This window comes from Colias eurytheme, chromosome 16 (genome assembly GCF_061535395.1).
Source record: "Colias eurytheme isolate Ceu_HAF_F1 chromosome 16, ilColEury1 Martin Lab GWU primary, whole genome shotgun sequence".
In the NCBI taxonomy this organism is placed as follows: Eukaryota; Metazoa; Arthropoda; class Insecta; order Lepidoptera; family Pieridae; genus Colias; species Colias eurytheme.
In genome coordinates this window covers 3,931,689-3,955,249 of record NC_142995.1, presented here as the reverse complement: position 1 = coordinate 3,955,249, position 23,561 = coordinate 3,931,689, and the positions used below count along the sequence as shown (strand labels likewise).

The following is a 23,561-nucleotide window of genomic DNA, read 5'->3' as shown; positions in this document are numbered from 1 at the left end:
AAGCCGGTGCGGGTCGCTAGTAAGTAATATTATATACTATCATCGATAAAGGCTATTAATAAAAAATCGCGTGCACTATAAGCATTTTTTCTCTTATTCATACCTAGGTTAAAACTGGTAGGTAGATAATAATAGGATCTATCAGTTAGTTAATAAAATTATGTGAGTAATGTTGTATTAAACTATGAAAAAACTAGTTAAAGTAGTATTCAGCAATTTCTGCACAACATGTTCTTCTGGGAATCTACATGGATATAAAGGTGTGAAATAAAACACGTATTTAAGCATTTTTACAGATCATACATATTTATTTATCCATTTCATATTATAGATATCACACTGGCCCGCCCTTACAAAAATAAATGTGTAATACATCAACGACCCAGCCTATATGGAAATAACTGGTGCGACAGCGCCGACCATCTTCGACCTTCCTCATAATAAATATTGGCATCAAATTTGATACTAACCTACAACAATTTTGGACACATTCACTAAGTGCGCCGTCGCTCCAGCTAGATACATTGAATTACGGATATCCTTATAGAAGATAATTCAGATAAATCTAATAAACCATTATAGAGGTCGATATACACAAAATTTTATGTTTATATTTAAAAATTCGCACAAATTTGACACATAAAGCGACAAAGATTACTGACAAGAAGACTATAGCTTTAAGATATTGGTCCGAAACACAGAAGCGACGAATCCGCGTAAATACGAAACTAGCACCAAGCCACCGTACAATGTACATTCAAAGCGGCTTGTGGCGTCCTACCGCCATATCAATACAAAAGCTATCTATTGGGTTTCGCTACTACATTGATCTTCACAGTTCACTCGTGAGCTCCCACGACCGACGGCAACGGATTCAGATCCTAACTGAATCAAGCTGTTGTTAGCCAGCGAGTCAAGTGTTGGAATTGTAAATGCTTCACAAGATACCAAGCCACTCTTGTTCATTTTGCCAAGCGATAAAAATGACTCGGATTTAATTCTCAACTGTAAGCTGTCCTTTGTGCCGCGGTCGGACCCTAATAACGCAACTATGCGCTAACATTTTCTAAAAGGGTAAAAATGTAAAAATTCTAGTCTGTCAGTGCGATGGCAGGTTTCATTGAGCAGTTCGAGTATACGATCGCAAGGAATGGAACAGCCTCGTTTTATTCCGGAGTCCCGGACAACTACTTTTCAGCCTTTCTCATTTACCTTTCTTGCACGTGATATGTTATACAGATAAGTTTTAGTACTGCGTACAAACACCTATAAACGTACTGTACATTTATGGCGGTAAATGTTACTTACAACCTTAAACCAGATATATTTATTATAAACACTAGTTATATCGAAAAATGCAGAGTAATATTGTTATCAAAACATTAATATACATCGTGTGAGAGTGTATGTATGTAGATATGTGATATTTGTGTGTAAAGATACATAGAAAGCCTTACAGAAGTTTTACTAGACTTTTGTCTATAAAAATATAATTTAGGGTTTAATTATTAAAAAGATGCCACCGATTACATTGAATTTTACATAGATTTACACATAGACATAAAAATTTTCACAAAGACGTCGTCGTAATCTCGCTATTTTTCTCTGAGTATTTCGTTCGATTCCATCCCGAATGCTAACAAGGATTTATTTCATTGTTATTTAAAAAAAGGTACAAAATTTCTAGTACAAAAATATAGAAAATTCCAAACTTTGGTTGTTTTTGAAGTTTGAACAGAATGAAAACGGTGGGCAGTGTACATATCGTATAAAAACTAGCATGTCTAGTACAAAATATCACACGTAGGGTTTCGTTTTTATGAAAAAATGTTTTAATGTGTGCTTTGCGACACGAACGTGGATAGTTTCAGGATGTGTGTGCGATTAGTGTCCTAGTGCAAGTGAGTTTAAAGTTCAAAGTAGCGAGAACGCGACGAGCGGAGCGGGGCCGGGAGGGGGTACCAGGGCCAAATTTTAAACATTTACTAATAAAATATTAAAGCTTAACATACATAAAGATTAAGCATCTCTGCATCTTATACAATAGCCATTCAAAATAACCGCTGACAAAAATATCTCGTCCTAAAATAAAGTCTTAAAAATTTTAAAACTATGAGATTTGTGGAAAACGATTAACTTAGGCCAGAGATAAAACGAAACGTATAAAAATAAATTTCAATTAAATTAGACAATCGATTTCAATTTCGCTGTATATGTTGTTGCATAATCGTCAATTTCATTATAATTATTTGAATGTGATGAATAATAGAATAAAAAAACGTAAAGACTAACTTAAATGAGACATTTACGACGATGTCGATTCTTGCAACGATATCGATATTTCAGAGCGATTTTCCAAAAGAGTTTGTAACAAACGAATCAAATATCGAATCAATTCATTGTATAGCCTCGTTTCAATTAACCATTAAATCCTTTATAAGGTTTTTATATTTCCTAATCACATTCGAAACGCTTTTGAAAAATCTTGATAAAGTTGTAAGATCGTCCAGGGCCGTACTCAGACTTATAAAATCAAACATGAGGCAACATAATATAGTGGTTGTAGCGGCGCCGGAGTGCAAGCGCGGCTTCGCATCGCTAAAACGAGCAACACTAAAATAATTAATTGGCGGTGGTTTATCTGGTCCAGCTTTCTGGGGAAACAATTCAGCTAGATTCCTTCTCCTTCTCCTTAGACTCTGGAATAATCGAAAAAAACAATCATTAGTTTTTGAATACTTTCTTACGAAAAATCATTTTACTTACCGTAACAATCGGCAAAATGATTTAATAATTATTATCTTGTTGAAGTAAGCCATAATTTTAAAATATTGCGTGATGTAGCTTGATACTTGCACTATGCATACTTCTGTAATATAAAAGCTGTTAAATAAATTACGTAATAATATTTGCAGCAAAAGCATTTTTGCAATAATTGTGTTATAATTTGCATGAATTTTAAAATAATATTTAAGTATCTACTTAAACGGAATGTAAATGGTTCGTTTTATTCTAAAATAGTTTAATAATATTTAAGCTTGATTCTTAAATATGTTACTACCCGCAAATAAAAAAAATCTTTTCTTATCGATAAAAACTAACAGTAATGAGTTTGCGTCCGATTCAGTATGACCAAGCTGACTAAACGCTCAACAACACTGCAACCTTTAGATTTTTTTTTTTTTTACTATAGAAGAATCTAATAGTAAAAAGTTTAAATAATTATGTACAAGAATATGGACGAGCCGAAAGATCGAATTAAAAAAAAACTCCTCCAATTTTGGATTCTTTATTTGATTAAATAAATTATGTAATAATAAAGAGTGGCAATTTAGTAAATATCCATATTGATACATAACAGAACGGAATATACATGAAACGTCTGCGTTTAAATTTAAGCGTCTCACCAAAAACGTTCTCTTTAATTAAGCAGTAATTTACCTTTATTCTCTTTAAGCTTTACGAATCAACGATATAAATGAGAATAAATAAGTTTTGCAAAAGCAAATCTAAAAGCTGCAATGTAAAGGCTTCAGGAAGCCGTTGACGTGCGCTTAGCCCGTGCGTAGTAAATGCTAAGCTAAAAACCTCTTACACATAAGCGACTTACCAAGTGTAGTTTGTGCTAAGTAAGTAAATCTTGACTTAAGTAATACTTAAGTAATGGGTAGTGTAATGCGATAAAATTCAATTGCTGTGTGAGCATGTGTCAGGAAGATTCAGATAGTATCGTCGAGTGTTGGTTGATTCCAGAAAAAATATATCTACATAGTGCTGTATTCATGTCGAATAGACTTGATATGTAATTTATTACAGTTTTTGTTTTTGATACAGTGAATAACTACTTATGTTTTAATGATAAATAAAGAAAAGTTCTATGAAATAATGATAGAAATGTGAAGCCAAAAATTATCTAAACTGCATGATGATTATAGAAATGTGTTGGAATGCAAACCACATATGTGTAAGAGGCGGATAATATGATAAACGTGATATTGCAAAATATGATATTAGCGCTTTCTACTTTACACATTTTCTTTTACAAGTTCGTTGATTTAACGAATGTCATAATGACTTTAATAGGGCCCCAGTTTAATTCTGATATCTTACAAAATATTTAATAAAATAAGATTCAAAGTGTTTTAGAATGCTTTATTATAAATATTAACTTTTTATACAGTAAATAACTATTTATGAAATAATTATTTAGGTTCATTTTGAAGTTATATAACATTTCAACTTACTACCTTACAATAGGATAGAAAATATTTAAAATTCAAATTTCTAACCCCTTTCCTACTACTTATCCAATCACAACCCTTTCTTAATTCAAACGAAAATGTGTAAAGCGGCGAAACGTCATCAGTCAATCGCGCCGTAAAGCGTCTAGAGCTACGCATTACGCATGCCTGGTCATAGTTCGGGACGTACCTTCATCACTGTTACCGTTAGTGAGCGCTTCCTCACCGTTCTTTTCCCCGTTCTCCGCTGGCTTCTTGTCTTCTTCCTTGGTCTCCTTCTCTTTCTTCTCTTCGGAACTCTCTTTGGCTGGTTTCTTCTCCTTGCCGGACTTGCCCTTGGCGGGAGTCGCGGGCTTCGGCTTTGGCTCCAGAGACGGGTCTAGAACGAGCTTGCCGATGTTCTTGCGGTCGTGCATCTTCTGCATCGCTTCACCGACCTATGGAAAGTATATTTTTGTGATGTTAATAAAGTTTACGTTTGGTTTAAGTTCATTATTACAACAATGTATTAATTAAGCATGTTAGAATCAATAATTTCACATTCAATCGTGTCTTATTATTTTAATAATAGTATTTTCTTTTATTTTCCATGTAAAATCTAAATTTAAGTGCTGTAACTGTGTTGCGGTTGCCTAGCAACGCCGGTACTACTCATACTACTGTAGACACTAGTGTATTGTGTTCTTTCTATATGTATGTTTTTGGTAACAATTTATTTTTTGTATTTTTGTATTTTTTAAATATAATGTCATGTCATACGTACATCTTTAGAGCATTGTATTATTTTTAAGTATGTTTTTGATAACAATATTTTTTCTTGTATTTTTTAAATACAATATCATACGTACATCCTCGAGCGCCCAGGTGGAGTCGACAATCGGCTTGACCTTCCCGTCCCCCCACAGCGCGAACACGCGCTCGACCGCGCGGCGCACGTACTCCGCGCGCCCGTGCTGGAACAGCAGGTGCCGCAGGTTCAGACCCGCGAGGCTCTTGTTCTCGTCGAACAGCTTGATCGGGGATACCTTGTCCACTTGCCACCACTGGAAGAGATGTTTTGTTAGAGTCTGATATTCAGAAGAAATAAGAATGACCCTGTTTTTAAGCTATTGCATAGCTTCTATCGCGGGCCTTGAGCGCGGGGACTGAATCCAGAAATTCTGTAACGAAAAAACCTCACGCTCCCCACTCCGACGGGCGCGGAGGTGTGGCTTGAAGGCATAGCATGCAATAGCTTTACTGCGGCAGTCCCCGAGTGCCACACGTCTTTTATTGAGAGAGAATAACGTAGGAATTATTTTGAAAACTAAGTACGGCCCTGTTTTTGGAAGCGGCAAATCAAAATAATTTGGAAAATCCAAAAGTGCACGCCTCATAATTTTTTTTTAATAAATATTTATTAATTATTATTTTTGTTTATTTAATAACAATTAAACCACATCGAATCAGACCCTGAAAAATGAAAGGGTTCTATTCCTGAGCATACTCAAGCGTAAGAGAAAAAAAAAGACTCGATTAGTAAAGTATTTCGGTCGCTATCGTGTTAACAAGAAAAAGGATCCGCACATACAGACACACGGACGTCCAAGACAAAACTTTTTTAAACTGTTTTTTAACTAATTTAAATAACAAAAATGACATCAAAAATATCATGAACGTTAAAAATAGTGTTTTTTCTTAATATGTGTGTGTATGTATTATCTTACAAGTGCAATGTATGATACATAAAGACATTTTAAGTTTGAAAAATCAGATGTTTTGCGCGAAGTGACAGTAGTACCCACCTCAACGCTTCGCATATGAGGCGTGCAATAAGGTCGTAATATATGGACCGACTGTGTCATAGAGATAATTATTTATTATAACTAGGCACTAAGGTATAAACATGCTTTCTCAATAATTGTTTTAAGTAATTAAACAATAATTATACATCATGCGTAGGTACATGTAGTCCCTACATATGATAAATATGGAAATGAGCTACTTCGTTCATAAGCACTCCTCAAATTAGGTAAGTATCTAATCATCCAATTACTCTGGCAAATTATACGCTGGACGTTAATTTGCACAAAAATTCCATTCCCCAAACATTTTATATTACTTCACTAATTCAGACACTTGCACATCATTATAATATGGCCTATAGCACTCAGGTATCACGTACAAATCCAAAAAATAACTTTTGAAATCGATACCTACTGGACCTATCCTTGAGGATTGAGATTAGCGTGTTCAAACAAACAAACTCTAGGCTTTATTTGAATACACACTGCACACATAGAAAACAATGCAGAAAATAAAATAAAAAAAACGAGATTATATTTTTATCATGTTAATTAATAGGCGGCCTTATCGCATATAAGCGGTCTCTGTCAGGCTATAAACGATACTTCTAGACTTCTAGAGTAATATTATATTATTCTAGAAGTCTAGAAGTACCTATCGTTTACCCAATTTCATTTATAACTAACAATCTTCTGGCTTTAAGATGAATTTTGAATAGAAGTACCGTATTTCATTAATAACTACATGAACACTAATCTAATGAATCACTGTTCAACCCCAACCAAAACGCTTACCACAATACCATTCGATATCCAACCAAGTTCCAACGTTGCAAAATATATACGTAATCATTGCCATTACGTATTGGATTATGTTGCCTTCCGTATTCATACGGTTTCAGGGGAATAAAGTTACCCACAGCGAACTTGCGTCCGCTTATTGTTATAGAAAGCTAATAATAATCGTCCCGTTATGAACAATAGATTAATTGTGTCGATAGAACGCGAATTGTTTTGCCATCTTTTGATGTTAGAATTTTTATATTATTTTGGTAATTGATTGATCTTTACTGCTTCCTTTTCTTTACAAAAACCTTTCAAATGTTTCCTCTTCCAATTCTATTGTACTTTATTGAAATAAAAATTGTAATAAAAATGAATACTCAGGAAATATATAAAGTAATGTGCGTGGTATTGTCTATAAATCAGATAATTAAACATTGCTACTCACGGCACGCGCGGCGCTGAAGAAACTCTTCGTTTCGCCGGTCACGATGTTAGATGAACCTGGGATAAAACCACATTCCTTACACACACTTATAATCTTAAAGTCAATTATATTTTACATGCAAATGCATTTACACTTGGTTAAGCAATTGCTGCCAAAACATTAACAAATAGAAGGGTGTATTACATTTTCGAAAACCAGACATCAAAACGGCTGAACCTTTGATTTTAAGTTCGAAATTTACGCAGTTTGTTACGTTAAAGGTCCAGATTACTCAAAAGGGTTTGGAAGAATTCGGATATGCAAACAAATGAAAGACACTATCGACTAAATGTAGAATCATACCATAGAGGATGTATCGTCCCATAGGCTTGAGCAGCGAGTACCCGCGGTTGCACTCTTCGCCGCAGAGACAGTCCAGCACGATGTCAACACCATCAGGAGTGATCCTTTACAAAATTAAACATTAATTATTTATTATTCACGAATAGTCAATACTCATAAGGCGCTGCGACACATACGATCCTCAAGGTCCTTTGTCACAATAACACGTGCTCAAAATTATTTAACACGATTTTAAATTCAATGAACATTCCGTTCTATTTATATCTTTGTAATTACACTGATTTAATTCTACAACCGCGTCCAACCTATGAACGGTATCAGGAACACCGTCTATTTGTTTACATAAGGATTGTGAGGCTCGTCTTGTTTATGCTACGAAGAGCTAACCAGATATAAAAATATCTGTCTATTTACGAGAATTAAACGCTGCGCGGCTGTTACAAAGCAGCTGCCCTAAGGAACGAGATATAAACGGTACAATTAATACACTGTGCCAGACATAAATGGACCTTGACTTTACTATGAGACGATCCTCTCGACCGCTAAAGCGGTTTAAAGCCAAGGTTCAGTGTGGCTCTCGGTAAATTGGACGGATCGACGAGAGAACGATATGGGTGGGACACAAATATGTAACACTAATAACGACCAATTAAGAAAGCATGGGATCTAGAACAATTGGTTTATTTGCTTAAGGAATTTATGGGAACGTGCACGGCATATTTGTCTAACGCGCGGCTATTAATTAATAAAAACAATGAAACGCTGTTATGTAAATATAAACAAACAATGAAGTAATAATAGGGATCGGAAAAAGCATTTCGGCTGGAATGTAATGGAAATAAGCGTCACCGGAGCATAGCTTTACGGAAGGGGAAAAGACAATACCGTTTACATCGAGGGCGTCTTGAAAACGAAAGTCGAATACGTGGGAAATTTCACGCTCTCTTAATTAAGCAGATATGAATAGCCGATGACAGCACAGTCAATATTTACAAAGGGTTGTAGTACCGAAATAAGATGCACGCAGAACGGTGCAAGGGCCGACGGATATTTTTAGCGGTGATTTCACATTTTCAGTTCCCTCCACATTTGGAGATCTCATTATAATTTTGAAATTAGTCCCGGTATGAAATATGAATCACAGAGAGATCAAAATGTTTTGAAAGCGTAAACTTTTTATGTCACAAATAAATCAGTGCTGAAGGAAACATGTTTGAATAAAAACGAAGGGAAGAATTAAATTTTGTCTTCTGCAAAAATTTTAAATAGCATTTAATGATAAAGAATCTGAATATCTGTATCACGAATATCTCTCCATCAGAACAATCTGATGAGATTGGTATATCCTTTTACATGGGATATTAATCATTCAAACAACTAAAATTGTGGCTGTAGTCTAGTACCATAAAACCATACTTACTTCCTAACTTCGCTGGTGTAGTCGCTACCACGCTCGAGCAGGTGGTCAATGTTGTTGTTGTTAGCCTTGAGAGCTTCGTGCTTGCTCTTGGAGCAAACTCCGAACACCGTCACGTTGTCCACCGTCTTCGCTAGCTGCGCGACAGCCTGGCCCTGTTGGATAGGAGATGTTTAGAAGATACTCCGAACAGATTTCAAATTTGGTAAAAGTATTAAGGCTTTTTTCCCTTAATTGGTCGAAATCAATAACACAAAGTTTGGACAAAGACACCATCTGGCTATGTTGACCTAAATTATCCATAATCAAAAATTCCCTGAGGATTTTTTTTTTCAGTACCAACTGTGTGCAAAATTTCAGTAGCCCCGTGGAAATGTTCTTACAGACTGGAAATTTACTATGAATATGTTTACGTATCTATGTGTTCACACTTACTAGATCAATATAAATTGGAGTTAGTGATTGTTTTATATGCTATGGTTAACAAAGAAATTTGGTGTGGTGGTGACTCGCACATTCTAACATTGGCTACGTAATAATTGAATTTGCAGACCACAGCTGGCAGATTATTTAGTAGAGCGATTTAGTCATGAGCACTTCATGTATTTAAAGCATAAATTTTTACAAGTGGTAAACGTTACAGCATTGGTGTACTTGTGGCGACCTTGACGGCATATTTTTCAAACCCGTATCAGAATAATTGAGAGCACGAACCCCACCCATCACGCTTTTGAAGCAATCCTCTCAAATTACCACAGTTCATTGACTTAGAGGGTAATGAATGATGTAATTGACGGAAGCCGGAGCATTCCACGGCAAATGAATTTTTCTCACCTAATCCAGAACACAATTAGAGACGATAATTGTTTTCGTACTTATCGAGCTTTCGTATAACTTGTATGTAACATGTGGTTAACGGATATTAACAGCGCATCTCAGGGTCAATGTTACGCTATTTTTAGACAAAACATTTATTTACTTATGTCCGCACCGGCGTGAAACTTTTTCACGAAGTAGGTATAAAGAATTTCACACGAGTTCATCTTGTTATTTATACGTAAAGATTAATGTTTATTGTTTCTATCGGGCAATTGTTTTGCGAGCGTTCACTAAAAATAATAGTACATTATGTATTACAGACTTGACTGCTGGTTTAATAGATTATTGGCTCTCTTCGCCAATCTTTGGTAATATTTTTAATGTCAGTTTATCTACCATAGTGTCTTGTGATAATAAACAATTTGAATTAAGTATATTGGTTTGGGTTTTTATCAAAAACAATGCGGATGCAAAAAAATAATTACAATTACAATAATAAATAGTTTCGGAAACGCGGTCTCAACAGTACCTAGGTACAAGCGATTTCGAACAGAGGTTAGCAATCCGACAGGAAATCGTAAAGTAATCGGAACTTGTTTATTTCTCCGCTAGAAATAAGTAAGCGTCATGGCAGGTAAGTGGATGTTTTGCAACTAATTTTCTGATATTGACGACATAATTGGACCGCTTGGATTGTGAAAAAGTCATGATCTTGCCAATCTGCCTAATCAGTGATACCTTGTGCAAATTCAGGTACTAAGTGTAGGACAAAAGTATCCGCAAATTGCAACCGCATATTTTAGAAGAAAAAATAATTCCCTTGCATACAGTAGTATTAAAAGTAGAAAAATCATACCTATGTCACAAGCTATTTAGTCCTGTGATATATGATTGACCACTATCACTACATAGTATAAAACAAAGTCGCTTTCCCTGTCCCTATGTCCCTATGTCCCTTTGTACGCTTAAATCTTTGAAACTACGCAACGGATTTTGATGCGGTTTTTTTTAATAGATAGAGTGTTTCAAGAGGAAGGTTTATATGTATAATAACATCCATTAAATAGTGGAGAAGTACTGTTATTTTTGAGGTTTCTAATGTGATGTCGTAAAAAATTACATTTTTTCCGCTTACATTGCAAACGCAGGCTGAACCCTACGAGTTTTATCAAAATAATGTACTAATATATATTATATTATTATACACATTGAAAAGGTCTATAGAAAAGTCCGCGATGGTATATGTCTATCTCTTATGGATAACCCACAATAACTTTTTTTTGTCATTTACTTTTTACGACAAATAATGGCTAATTTTCGATGCGATTTTAACCAATACAGCATTAATCCTTAACCAATTAAATACCTTGAATACATTGTTCATTTAATATAGATCTATATGGGCCTTTACACCGTATGATTTAAGTGAATATTTTCGAAGATATTACAGATTTAAAAATTGCGGGACGTAGCGTTTGCGGCGGTACCGGCCGGCCGGCCGCCCGGCTATATACCTATTTTACACCCGTGTGCAAAGACGGAGCGGGCCGCTATGTTTTTAATTTTTATATACAACGTTCACAGTTTTGCTGTAGTTTATTTAGTATCAGCATTGCACCCGTGCGAAGCCGGGGCGGGTCGCTAGTTATAACTAAATTCCAAATGAATGTACCTTCCCAACATTGTTCAAACTTCCTGTATTCCATGCTCAATACACCTATTTTTAAAAGCTCGAATACTATGTTTATTATTTCTTCCATATTGTTTGGACATTAAACAGCGCTTCACTTGACAGTCACTGTACTTATACCACATTGCTATTAGTCAACACGACCGCAACACAAATTATACGCTGAGTCGTTTCTAGTTAAATTACTATTATTTTTAACGGTCACATTTAATTACCGATTTAATTACTCCACCAGAAACTAACTGGTCAACCTGATTTCGTCGAAATATTAAAACGTTTTTTCCTTATTTATCAGTTGATCAAATTTAACAAAATCAAAACATTTAGTAACGTGTTTTTGTCGTAAATCTCTAAAATACAAACAACAGTCCTACATAATACTACCCTACAATATAATAAATGATTAACTGTAGCAACTATTTATTATTAAGAAATAAATCAAAATGTAATCAACTGTTAGTGAGCCAGTACGTCTTCCTGCTAATGAAGCATAACGCTAAGATTGATTCATCTTTCATAACATCCATAAAAGACAAGGGGCTATTCATACAAGTTATGCTATACAGAGTGCTATCTGTATGTCTTTTCATTTAGTACGAGGCCTCTTTGCAACAAAGTAACAAATTGTATGTAAGTACTAATAAAAATATCTACATACAGTTATAAATTGTAAAGGTATGTAAAAAAGATATTGAACTCACAGATCGTCTTTTCATAACACATTTAGACTAATTTATCAATGATTGTGTAATGGATATAAAACGTAATGTTTAAAACGATTAAACAAGACATAAATTTAGTTCAGTACACTACGTACGCGATACAAACTGTGTTTGCATTGTTTTAATTGAGCTGGATCATCAATACTAACGAGAATATATATTGTTTGTCACAAGAAGTGCCAGTACCAACAGCTTATTTATTATCTAATTTGAATATTTATAACATCATTGTAATTTATTAAATTCATCTCATAAAACCACTTGGTCATCTTCACTCCGACTTACAGCACAGTCAGAATAATCATGTATAAAATAAAACTTACCACACCACCTCCAGCCGAGTGCACCAGCAAGCTCTTGCCAGGTGTCAGGTTGGCCATCTCAAAGAGCAGCAGATAAGCCACTACGTAGTTGGTTGTGATGGCCACTGCGTCCAACGCTGACATGCCTTCAGGCAGCGCGTAGACATATTGCGCTGGTACCGCGACCAGTTCTGCCCAGGCACGGTATTCTGGCAGGGCCACTACTTGGTCTCCAACCTAGTAGATACATTTGTTGCTTATTATAGTGTAAAGAAAGAGGTAGTGTATGTATTATAATCTGTATGTAAATCGATCTAGAATATTTGACGTGGAAGATCATCAATTAGAAAATTAACATGAAGAATGAGATCTGCTTTTCTAACTCCGTAATTAAATAACACTTAAATATAGCTAATCATAAATCTGACTAAAACTAACTCAAAATATTTTATCAAGTAAAATCACAACATGGTCATAATTCAGAAGCATAATAGATAAAAATAAAATGTAGCAAAAATTTGTCTGGATGTTTTCATACTTTATCATTATATCACTTTCAAAAGGTAATTCTATACGGTTTTATTCGTTCACAGTATTCATAAACGAATCTCAGCACGAAAACCTCATTAGCGTTAATTAAATCTAATTATGTATATAACAAAGTGGTTATTCAGTTAATCTTTTTACTAATAACATCTTTGGCTTCGCTTCGGAATAATAGAAATTGCTACTTCCTTTCCAAATTAACAAGCAAGGTTATTAAACATTACCAAATTATTAGAAAATCTAATATTGGCTTATAGACGTTATAAAACATATTATGTTCGTTTTGATTGCTTTTAAATTATACATTTATGAGTTACTAGCTGTGCCGCGCGGTTTCACCTTTGGTCTAACCCGATAACAAAAGCAAGTATTTTATTGTATTATTCTGGTACATAAGCTACAGCCTACATCACTGCCCAGATCACTTTAGTTGTTTTCGCGTGAATAAGTAAGTAACAAACTAACATCCATTCTCACAATTTTAGGTTTATAATATTACTAGACTAGACTTCAAGGAAGAAGGATAGAATTACACACAAATGCCTCACCTTGAAGTTGGTGACACCTTCCCCGACTTGTTCGATTTCTCCAGCACATTCGAAGCCCAGAATGAAGGGAGTCTTTGGTGGCGAATCTATGGCCCCCTGTCGCACGATCAGATCTTGGAAGTTGAGACCGCTGTAACAAATATTTAGGTTAGATATGATTCGTGGAATGTTTTAATATGATTCGTGGAATGTTTTAAAGAATTTATGAATGGATTAGCGCAAGATGATTGCAAATAAGTAATAGCTATTTGGTGTCTTCATTGTTATTTGCAACTTGATTTGTTTCTTTGATGGTTGGTCTTTTCGATAGAAGTTAATTGTTGATATTGGTGAAGACTTTTAACTAAAACTGAATTATACAGTCGATGAATACCTTTTGCCATTCAATAATTATGAAAGCGATAAATACGGCGCTTAGAAATTTACTTATTGAACAAAATTAATTTGAAACTGTTATTCACTTCCATAAAATAGCAGCGGACGCTTTGGAAATACGCGAACAGAAGTTACTCCATTTATTTTCAGACATTTTAATTAAATTATTCCATCGTTTATACTTCAAGTTATGGACCTGCTACGTTTAATAAAGCTGCGCAGTGCCTAATTGAGGCATGGCTGGAATGCGGCTGCCATTTGTTATTATGCGTCAGAGTAGATCACGATCAGAATAATGGACCTACATTTAAATAATAAAATGACATCTACTTCCAGGACGACCTGACTTCGCAATATTTGCAAAGCATAAAATATAGGTTAATTAAAGTTATGTCACGTCGAGCAACCATAACGAGCATTTTTATACGCACTTGCATTTAATATTTTATCTTTGTTTTTCTAGAAAAATGTTTCGATAAAACGTCCGTAACATCAAATGTTTCCTTTGAAACATAAAAGTTTTATGGAATAAGCTATTATGATAACGATGCCGATTTGAGGGCTAGGCAGTCATAAAATCGAGTCCAGATGTCTTGCATTGCGAAATACATATCGTAATAATGGGGCATATGTATGATGCGTAAAAGAATAAGACGAACGAAAAGCCGATGAAATTTTTGGTTTAAGTGAATTTTAATTCATTACGTTATTGAACGAGCTCAAGACTGCCGAAATTGGTGAAGACAGCATACCGTTTACGAACAAGGTGCATCGTACGACCCGATTAACTTTATAAACGATTGGAGTTAATAATTTATTGCGTTGCCAACCTCGAAACAACGACTTTCAATAACACAATTGAATTATTGTCTGTGAGGACAGGCAACATTTTTATCATAGGCCCGAATCTCTTGCGTAGCAGCAGATATAGAAACTATATTTATCTTACAGAAAAGAGCCATTCGCTCTATATATAATTTACGTGCTCGGGACTCACTAAGAGATCTCTTTAAGAATACTGGTATCCTTACTGTACCATCACAGTATATATTTAATAATATTTTGCATGTACACAAAAACGCCGACTTACACACAAGAGTAGGAGATAGACACTGTTATGGCACAAGGAACAGAAATAGAATTGAAATGCCATTTTTCCGATTAGCTAAAGTTAAAAATTCATTTATGGGTCAAGGTATACGCTTTTACAATAGAATTCCTCATAATATTAAAGAGTTCAGTAGTTCTAAATTTAAAACTTATATAAAAAATGTACTAGTTCAGAGAGCGTACTACAGTATTCAGGAATATATGGACGATAAAAACCCATGGAGGGTTGTCGCGAAAAAACCACAGGACAGTTCTTTGGCATGTTATTATAATATATTATGATGTTACATATGTATTTTGTAAAATTGTAAAACTGACATGATTTAAAAGAGCAACTATGGAGTTTCTTGCCGGTTCTTCTCCGTAGATACTGCTTTCCGAATCGGTGGTAAATTTTAAAATATGTAATGACGTTTCAAAAGTGCTTCTATAAGAAGTCTAATTGAATGAATAAATGTTTGAGTTTGAGTTGAGTTTGAGTTTAGCCTTGGGTATACAATTTGTCAGAATTCGATGACTGACCGATAAGTTTTTTAAGACAAGTTAAGAATGTGTGTATATTTTAATTAATTGAAACATCTTTGGCGCCTAGTACCTACTACCTACTTCTATTCCATTCCATTAATTATCTGAATAAAGTTTGATATAACAAGATTACCATATTATAAGTCAAAATTATGTGTAAATGGTGTAAATGGTGCGAACCATGTCTCGCCACCTCATTTCTGTATTTTTAAACAAAATTCAGGTGTTTTCAACGTTACAGTACCAACATGTACATACTAATTTCAACTGATATGTAGTTATTAAACATACAACGCGTACATGAATTGTAAATAAGCTGCACAAGTTAATGTCAATCATATCGATTGCATCTACATTACTCAAACACGTATAATTGTTGTGTGAGGTATACGTGGCTGGGTTGATAATGAGCCATCGTGGAATCGATATTTCGCGATTGTCCCCACTCCAGAATATCAAACAATGCCTGTGATGACGCGCGGCATTGTTTACGCTTAACATGCTTAAGCTTACATGACCGACAGACAGTATCTTCTATTTAATTTTACATTGCAAATAATATGAGTGGCAAGTGGTTAGACAATGGAAATTTCTTGTTAACACAGCTATGGATTCATTTACGATTTTTATGTTAAAATACCGGTTTTGAGTGTATGGTCTATATTTTTATTGTTCTAGACTTCATAAAGTTCTTACTTAGGAACTTAACGGGATTTTCGATTTGGATTTTCAAGTCTGAATTCAATAAATTCTATAAAGCAGGTTCTCTGAATTCTATAAAGCATTTGAATGCCATAAAACCAAAAATATCATATTCAAATTCTTATCAATCAAATATTTTCACGTGAACTTCTCCAGACAAAAGAGAATAGAGCAATCCAATTAACAAAAGCTAGCGAAGTTGTTTGTAATTGTTGCTGTAAAGATATCCCATTTACAACTTACCCGTAACTCGCAAAGAAATGTTGAATAATTGTTTCTAGTTTCTCATTATTAGATCATTGTCTGATCGTGTCTCCGTTTCTTATAACAAAACAATAAGGCAACAAGGCATAACACAAACCAGGTACGTATGTGTAATGTGAGCAACAAAGTGCATTTTAATGAAAATATGACATGAATCACAATGTTATCTTTGTATTAAAATGACCTTAATCCAAAATGAATGAATCATTTAGGGTTACGGCTATATTGTTGACATTGTTTCGGTATTTGCGTGTGTCTGGGGACTCGGGGAGTGGCTCGGACGGCGGACCCCCTTGCCATGACGTAGACAATTGTATATACATACCCCAAGTACTTTGCTGATTCTATAAAATCGATAGCTAATTACAGCCTATTCGTTCACCCGCATACAGTACATTAAACAGCTAAGTACTTACATGAAATTATATAGATATTTTTAGCCTCAACCGCATAGAATATGTACCACACAATTAAGACTGTTTAAACTTTAAAGTATTTATATTTAATTGTGTTAGTTTATTTTCAAATCATCACAGATAATAATATAGGCAACCGTCAACCAATCATCATAAGCTATTATACAATTATTTTAACATAATATTATGACTAAATAATGTTTAAAATAATTGTGTTGTATTAAACAATAAGTACTAGAAATATATTATATAGATACACAATAGAAATATATAACTCTGTATAGGTACCTACCTAGAGTCAGGCGATTTACCCTCAGGGCAAGTCTGATAAAAGCTTGTACAAAAAAAGTAGGTTGCCGAATATTAAAAGGCTATAAATTTCGATCTAGCTACAAAGCCCACGCAAACTAAGCGCTAAGTTTATCATAAAATAACAAAGGTATTGTTGTTAAATACCGGCTTCATGGCCGTCGCTCGTCGTGATCCTATCGAATAATTGTTATTAGAATTTCAAAGCCAGTTAATCCCGTTCCTGATCCTTTTTTACTCACAATGAAATTTACACGCACGCTACCTGACGGATTATTATTCAATAGAATGTTGAATCTCCATTTACATCGACAATATTAAAATGGGCGCGCAGGTAGACTCGCGGCTCATCTCGTACGGTGCAGTTAGCTTGCATCCTTTCATGCTAATATTTTGTAATAATCACGTCTCGTAAGTCGTACGGCGTACCTACGGCCTGTTGCCAATTGCGTGTCTGATAGTCCTCGCTTAAACGTGGCCTTGAGGTCAATAGCACCTCGAGTGGGAGCCGATAAACGACCACCGCAGACCGGCGACCCAGCCCTCCTTCGACAAATAATAGCACTCACTCGCTTCCCCCTTACCACCCGTTTTTACAGCGCCCAAATGTACCTGTCACCCGACAAAGCTAACGAGACTGTTTTACGGTCCCCCGTAAATTATTTCGGTGAGAGAAATGCAAATTCAATATCTGTATTCATAACGAAGTGATTATAACCCAAGTTGTTATTAATGCGATTAATTCATACGGCAGAATTTCTATTCACGCAATTCAAATAGCTTTCCAGTTTATTAAGCAACGTCGTATGATAGAGAAATATTGGGTATAAATAGCGCTGAGTCCCTCGTAAATGATTTTAATTTGTATGTAATGTAGATGGATTTTCACCCCAGTTCAGGGTAATTTGAAATTGCATCGGGGTTGTAATAACGCAACGGCGACCGTCAGCCCGGCGACGGCCGGCGCGACATGACGTGGCCGAGGCGTCAATGTGTACATATGCCTATTATACGTAAATTAGTTCATACAACCCTTTAAATAGAAGCCATTAAACCCTGCAAATGTGAATTCAGGAATCTATTTTATTCGTGACGGACTAACGTTAATTTTAAAAATATGAGCATACAATAAACGCAACCATAAATTCGCTTAGATGTTGGCGTTGTTAAATAGTTAGTATATTAAAATGAAAAGGCTTTTACTTAGGAGGTAAACAGCCTTTACAGGATTCATTAAAACTTTAACGCATGGTCTGTTGTCTGCACCCGTGTAACGCAGACACATTAATAAGTGGAAACTTATTCGACCTTTGAAAAAGTCACAAAACTTCCCAGACAGAAATATTACTTGAAATTTAATTATCAACTAAGTAACTGAATCATGTACGAACAAAAGAAAATTACTTTGAAGTACGCGATAAAATATTTCCCGTAATAATTCCTCCGTAGGAATTCAATTAGAGACTCACAATTATTGGCTAAGAAACTCTTGATTAAACTGAAGAATATCCCGGCAATTCTCATGGGTCTGTCGTTCATAATCCAGCTAATTGGATCCAATTTAGATGTCAAACTTAATAGAGGAGCTTTAAATGTCGGTACAAGAAATAACTTCCTCTAATGTACAGTCACTCTATCGCTATGACTAAAAATACCATGTGGGGGACTCATTCATTGAATACACTAATGAAACTCATTGAAGGCTTCAGATGAATGATAATGTGCTCTCTATACTCCGACCACGTACATAGTTCTGCCTTATAGTTAATATTATGGAAATCTAATGATTTATATTGCCTACTATCGACCACTACGCACTGTGATGTGTAAATTGTAATGTAGGCTTTTGGCTTTATAATTTACTCAACGTAAAAGATGACTCATGATATTTCATATTGCATGAGGAGTTATTATGAAAATGTTTCAGGTTCGTTGTGTGATATATCATAATAAATAATTTGAGTAATCAGATATAGTTTTAGTGTAATAAATATTAAATGTAATACAGCTATACAATTATTATTACAATGATATAAGACTTGTACAGAGAACATAAATAACAGTTTTAATTTTTATTAATTAATAAAACGGTACTACAAAGATAAAGCTAGCGAAGTATCGCTAGCTTTATACACGACGCATACACGACGTATCGCTGAATAAAATATGTTTTGCGTGCTGTCGGTACAAGCGCACCGAAAGGAATTTCCTGATTCGCGTGTTCTCGCTCATTTGTATTCTCTGTACCGCACTGACGAGTTAACGTACTCAACTATATTTATGAATTTAGTGGAAATGGACCTAGTTTCCTGTCTATCGATAGATAGTGAAGCCGAAGCCTTAGATACATATCGAAGTTGTATCGAAGCTTTCAATTTGTATCTAATCAGACGAAAACTCAAGTAAGATAGGTTTAAATTGCAAATGTTTTACGAAGTAATTTTGCATCGCCTTGGTTTATAGGTTATATTTAAAGTGTCATTGTAAAAGGGTCACAAAAACTTGTAAACATAATATTGTAGAATGAATATCAACTAAGCAAATGAATGTTTGGCCAAAAAACGTCTCCTCAAATATTCCTGAGTAGAATTGTTGACTTTAGGGAATATCTTATATATGTCACGGCTAAAGGTAGGTGAGAACATAAACTTAAGATTAGCCGGCTAAACTTAGGTTTATTTTCGACGAGGTGTTAATGTTAGTTTGTTCTATCTTTAGCCGGCTAAACTTAAGTGTAACCGCAGGCCCGTGGCTAAAAATGTCGGGGTGGGTAGATTTGGTTAGCGCCGGGCCGGTGGAGGGCTTGAGGGGCCCGCACAGTGCCAGAAAACACTCGCCCTGTTCCTTACATGTATTATAGTAACCAAATCTACCCACCCCGACTCAGGGCAGAAAGCTGGTGGCTAGGTTAGGTTAGGTTAGAACTCTTAAGACCCGCACGAGCCGAGCGAGCGCAGCGAGCGTGCTGCGGCAGCAGCCGGCGAAGTGCCAGAAAACACTCGCCCTGTTCCTTACATGTATTATAGTAACCAAATCTACCCACCCCGACATTTTTAGCCACGGGCCTGCGGTTACACTTAAGTTTAGCCGGCTAAAGATAGAACAAACTAACATTAACACCTCGTCGAAAATAAACCTAAGTTTAGCCGGCTAATCTTAAGTTTATGTTCTCACCTACCTTTAGCCGTAACATATATAAAATTCTCGTGTCACAATGTTAGTCTGCATACTCCTCCGAAACGGGTGGACCGATTCTCATGAAATTTTCTGTGCATATCGGGTAAGTCTGAGAATCGGCCAACATCTATTTTTCATATGTACCACGGGCGAAGCCGGGGCGGGCCGCTAGTCTTATATATAAAATTCTCGTGTCACAATCAGTTAGTCTGCATACTCCTCCGAAACGGTTGGACCGATTTTCATGAAATTTTCTGCGCATATCGGGTAAGTCTGAGAATCGGCCAACATTTATTTTTCATATGTACCACGGGCGAAGCCGGGGCGGGCCGCTAGTGTGTTTATAAATTTATTATGTCAATTCCTATTAAGTGTAAGCCGTTTTGAAATGGAATTTATATCAAATAATAATAGTTTAAAAAAAAAACTAAAAAACACGCTTTTTATAGAAAACCGAACTAAAAAATAGAAAATTTTATCAAATTAGTGTATTGTCATCGGTCCTCAATAAATCTACAAAGTTTGAACGAAATCTGGCCGTTTAAAGTGGGTCAAAATCGCGCCCAAAGAAGTCGGTTACAAACATACAAACATACAGGTGAAGCTAATATAAAGCGTGTAAAAATGTCGCGTGTATACAGCGTATGTTGATAAATGTCGATTGAAACGAATAGCGTGACTGGGCTACTTTAAATACGATTTTTTGTTAGGAATTTAGGTAACCCGTTAGCGGCCTGTTAATAGGCCAAAAGGTAATTGAAATGGGTTTTTACTTTTTACCTTCAAAGACTTTTTTATTTGTCTGTAACTCTTTCAATTTTAGCTCAATAGGCCAGATTTGGGGCAGAGCTTTTCTTCGTTTTTATAGAAACTGAATTAATTTGTTTTTCAATAAACGTAAAAGCTTTGAATGTTGTTATTTCATGTTCTAAATCAATTAATTACAGCATTTACCCCAAATTTAAGGGCTCAGTTGCCTTTACGAAAAAATACTTATTTTCCTGTCAAGGGGACATTATAGTAATAAATAACTCTAACGTACCTAATATTTACTGAACTTCAAGTACCAACACTTGATAAGCGTTCAAACGAGCTTCCAACGAAACACATTAACATTCAATATCGCCAATCAAGTTATAGATTAGATAGTGATCTTTATAAAAGGAAGCGGCTGCTTTAATCCTTAATTATATTAAAACTAACAGGTACAGACCATTACGGATACGTCCGGATAGCGGTACCCACTCGTCACAAACAATGACACCTTCTATTTCCGATATGACTAGACAGTAGACCACGTGCGTACTATCACATACTGATTGGTACTGTATTCTTTATTACTGTTAATGTCGAGATGAATGTAGTAATGAGGGTTTCTAATGCGACTGCAAAGCTATAACAAAGAAAGGTCTATAATTTTTTTCTGTCTCTATATCAGGATATAGAGACTTTATCAGGATGAAGTCGTAAAACATTTGGTCGAAACGGATTAGTAGGTAGCAGATCTGATTTAACACAAGAAGCCGCGGTTGTCAACAATGCAAGCTAAAGGTTGTATATAACATATATAATTTTACTATGCAATTTCCGATATATTATGCTAAAACCAGTCATGTAACAACAATGATCAAGTATTGTAATGAGTATATAAAAACTTGTATCGTATCATTAATGAGAACATTAGTCACCCTTGTTCGATACAAAGGCTCGTCAAATCGGTCACTGCAGTCGTTTTAATTGTACACAGGAAGCGAGCCTCATTCCACAGATGGCTGACGATTCACTTTGGGGTGGCTAAACAACCATAAAGTTGACATAAAAGTGACCCGGAGTTGCCGGAGCCCGCGCATCTATAATTCTATAAACCAGATGTATAGTCATGTAATATTTAATATTTCAAATTATTTCCGATCTATAAACGTAGTTTTTAAACATGAATTTAATTATTTATAAGCAAATAAACGTTTATAAACCTACATTTTTTTGTAGATAAAAGATTATTTCCTAAAATGACATTCCAATGTTCTACGCGATGTATATCTATTGTAACATTTACAGAACCTTTTTTAAACCAATATTTACAAACAAGTATTGTCAATATCAAGAATATGAAGCAGATAGTTGATAAGAAGTGCATAATGGTGATATCAGTTGTTTCGTGACTTCACAAATAATGCTATCGGCTGCGGCATTCCAAACATTCTCGAATATCTATCGATCTTCTAAGAACAATGTAAATATAGATAACGATTTCCTTAAATATTTAAAGGTAAAAATGACCTCACTAATAATTTAATATCAGATACTTACAGGTAAAATTCAAATATCTTACGTTTAAAATTTCCACCTCAAAATTCACTCCAAAAATAGTACGTAACAAAAAAAAAACATAAACAGACAGCTACAATGTTTACCTAACCTTAGCTCTGCTTTTACTGCTCACACCCGAATTTGTTTAACAAAAACATTTATTAAACGACGCTTACACTGAATGAAAGGGAGCCCTTATTGCCATGCGGGCGGGAAAAATACAACCCAAATGACGCTTCGTATCAACAGGATCATAATTATAGTAGTCCTAAATGTTGGAGCAAAAAAGATGAGTCGAAACATTAGGAGGGTAGGGTCGCGTCGCGTGACCCACATTTCCGAAATATTTTTACGATCACCCCACTCATTATTTATCTACATTCATTTTTTAAGCTTTAAATAAAATATGTCCAGCAAGAACAGTCTGCGGCTTATTTCTCTGTTCAAAATTGGAATATAAAAAAAAATGTTTCAGATTTTTTTTTATTTGCTTTCCTTTCCAGTCAGTTTTATTTTTTATATCAGAACGAACTTTTAATCGAAGGAGAAACTGAATTTGGAAGGAATCTGCGTATTTTAATATTATAATATATAAGAACATTTTCGTACCTATAATATATGTATTAGTTACAAGGTCCAATCCATAATCATCGTGAAAGTGTATTTCTTTTATCTAAACCAATGTTCTTGGAAGTTATTTACCCGGTCCAATAAAATAGAGTAGGCTCCAT

At 35.1% G+C, this 23,561-nt stretch overlaps 1 protein-coding gene across 2 annotated transcripts in view; it reads right to left on the bottom strand.

The window, feature by feature from the left end:
* Positions 1–279: 279 nt before the first annotated feature.
* The window catches only part of LOC149901708 (putative NADPH-dependent quinone oxidoreductase VAT1L), a 30,330-nt gene continuing 7,048 nt past the window's right edge, over positions 280–23,561 (bottom strand). The window contains exons 2-9 of one of the 2 annotated variants that reach the window (XM_090110589.1): positions 13,643–13,772; positions 12,570–12,785; positions 9,019–9,170; positions 7,599–7,702; positions 7,257–7,312; positions 5,090–5,284; positions 4,432–4,678; positions 280–2,699 (exon numbers count right to left, since the gene is read on the bottom strand). In XM_090110589.1, the coding sequence (XP_089966715.1) occupies positions 2,668–2,699; positions 4,432–4,678; positions 5,090–5,284; positions 7,257–7,312; positions 7,599–7,702; positions 9,019–9,170; positions 12,570–12,785; positions 13,643–13,772 (1,132 nt within the window). In that variant the 3' untranslated portion in view covers positions 280–2,667. The remainder of the gene's footprint in view (positions 2,700–4,431; positions 4,679–5,089; positions 5,285–7,256; positions 7,313–7,598; positions 7,703–9,018; positions 9,171–12,569; positions 12,786–13,642; positions 13,773–23,561) is intronic. The other variant, XM_090110590.1, reaches the window with a different exon arrangement.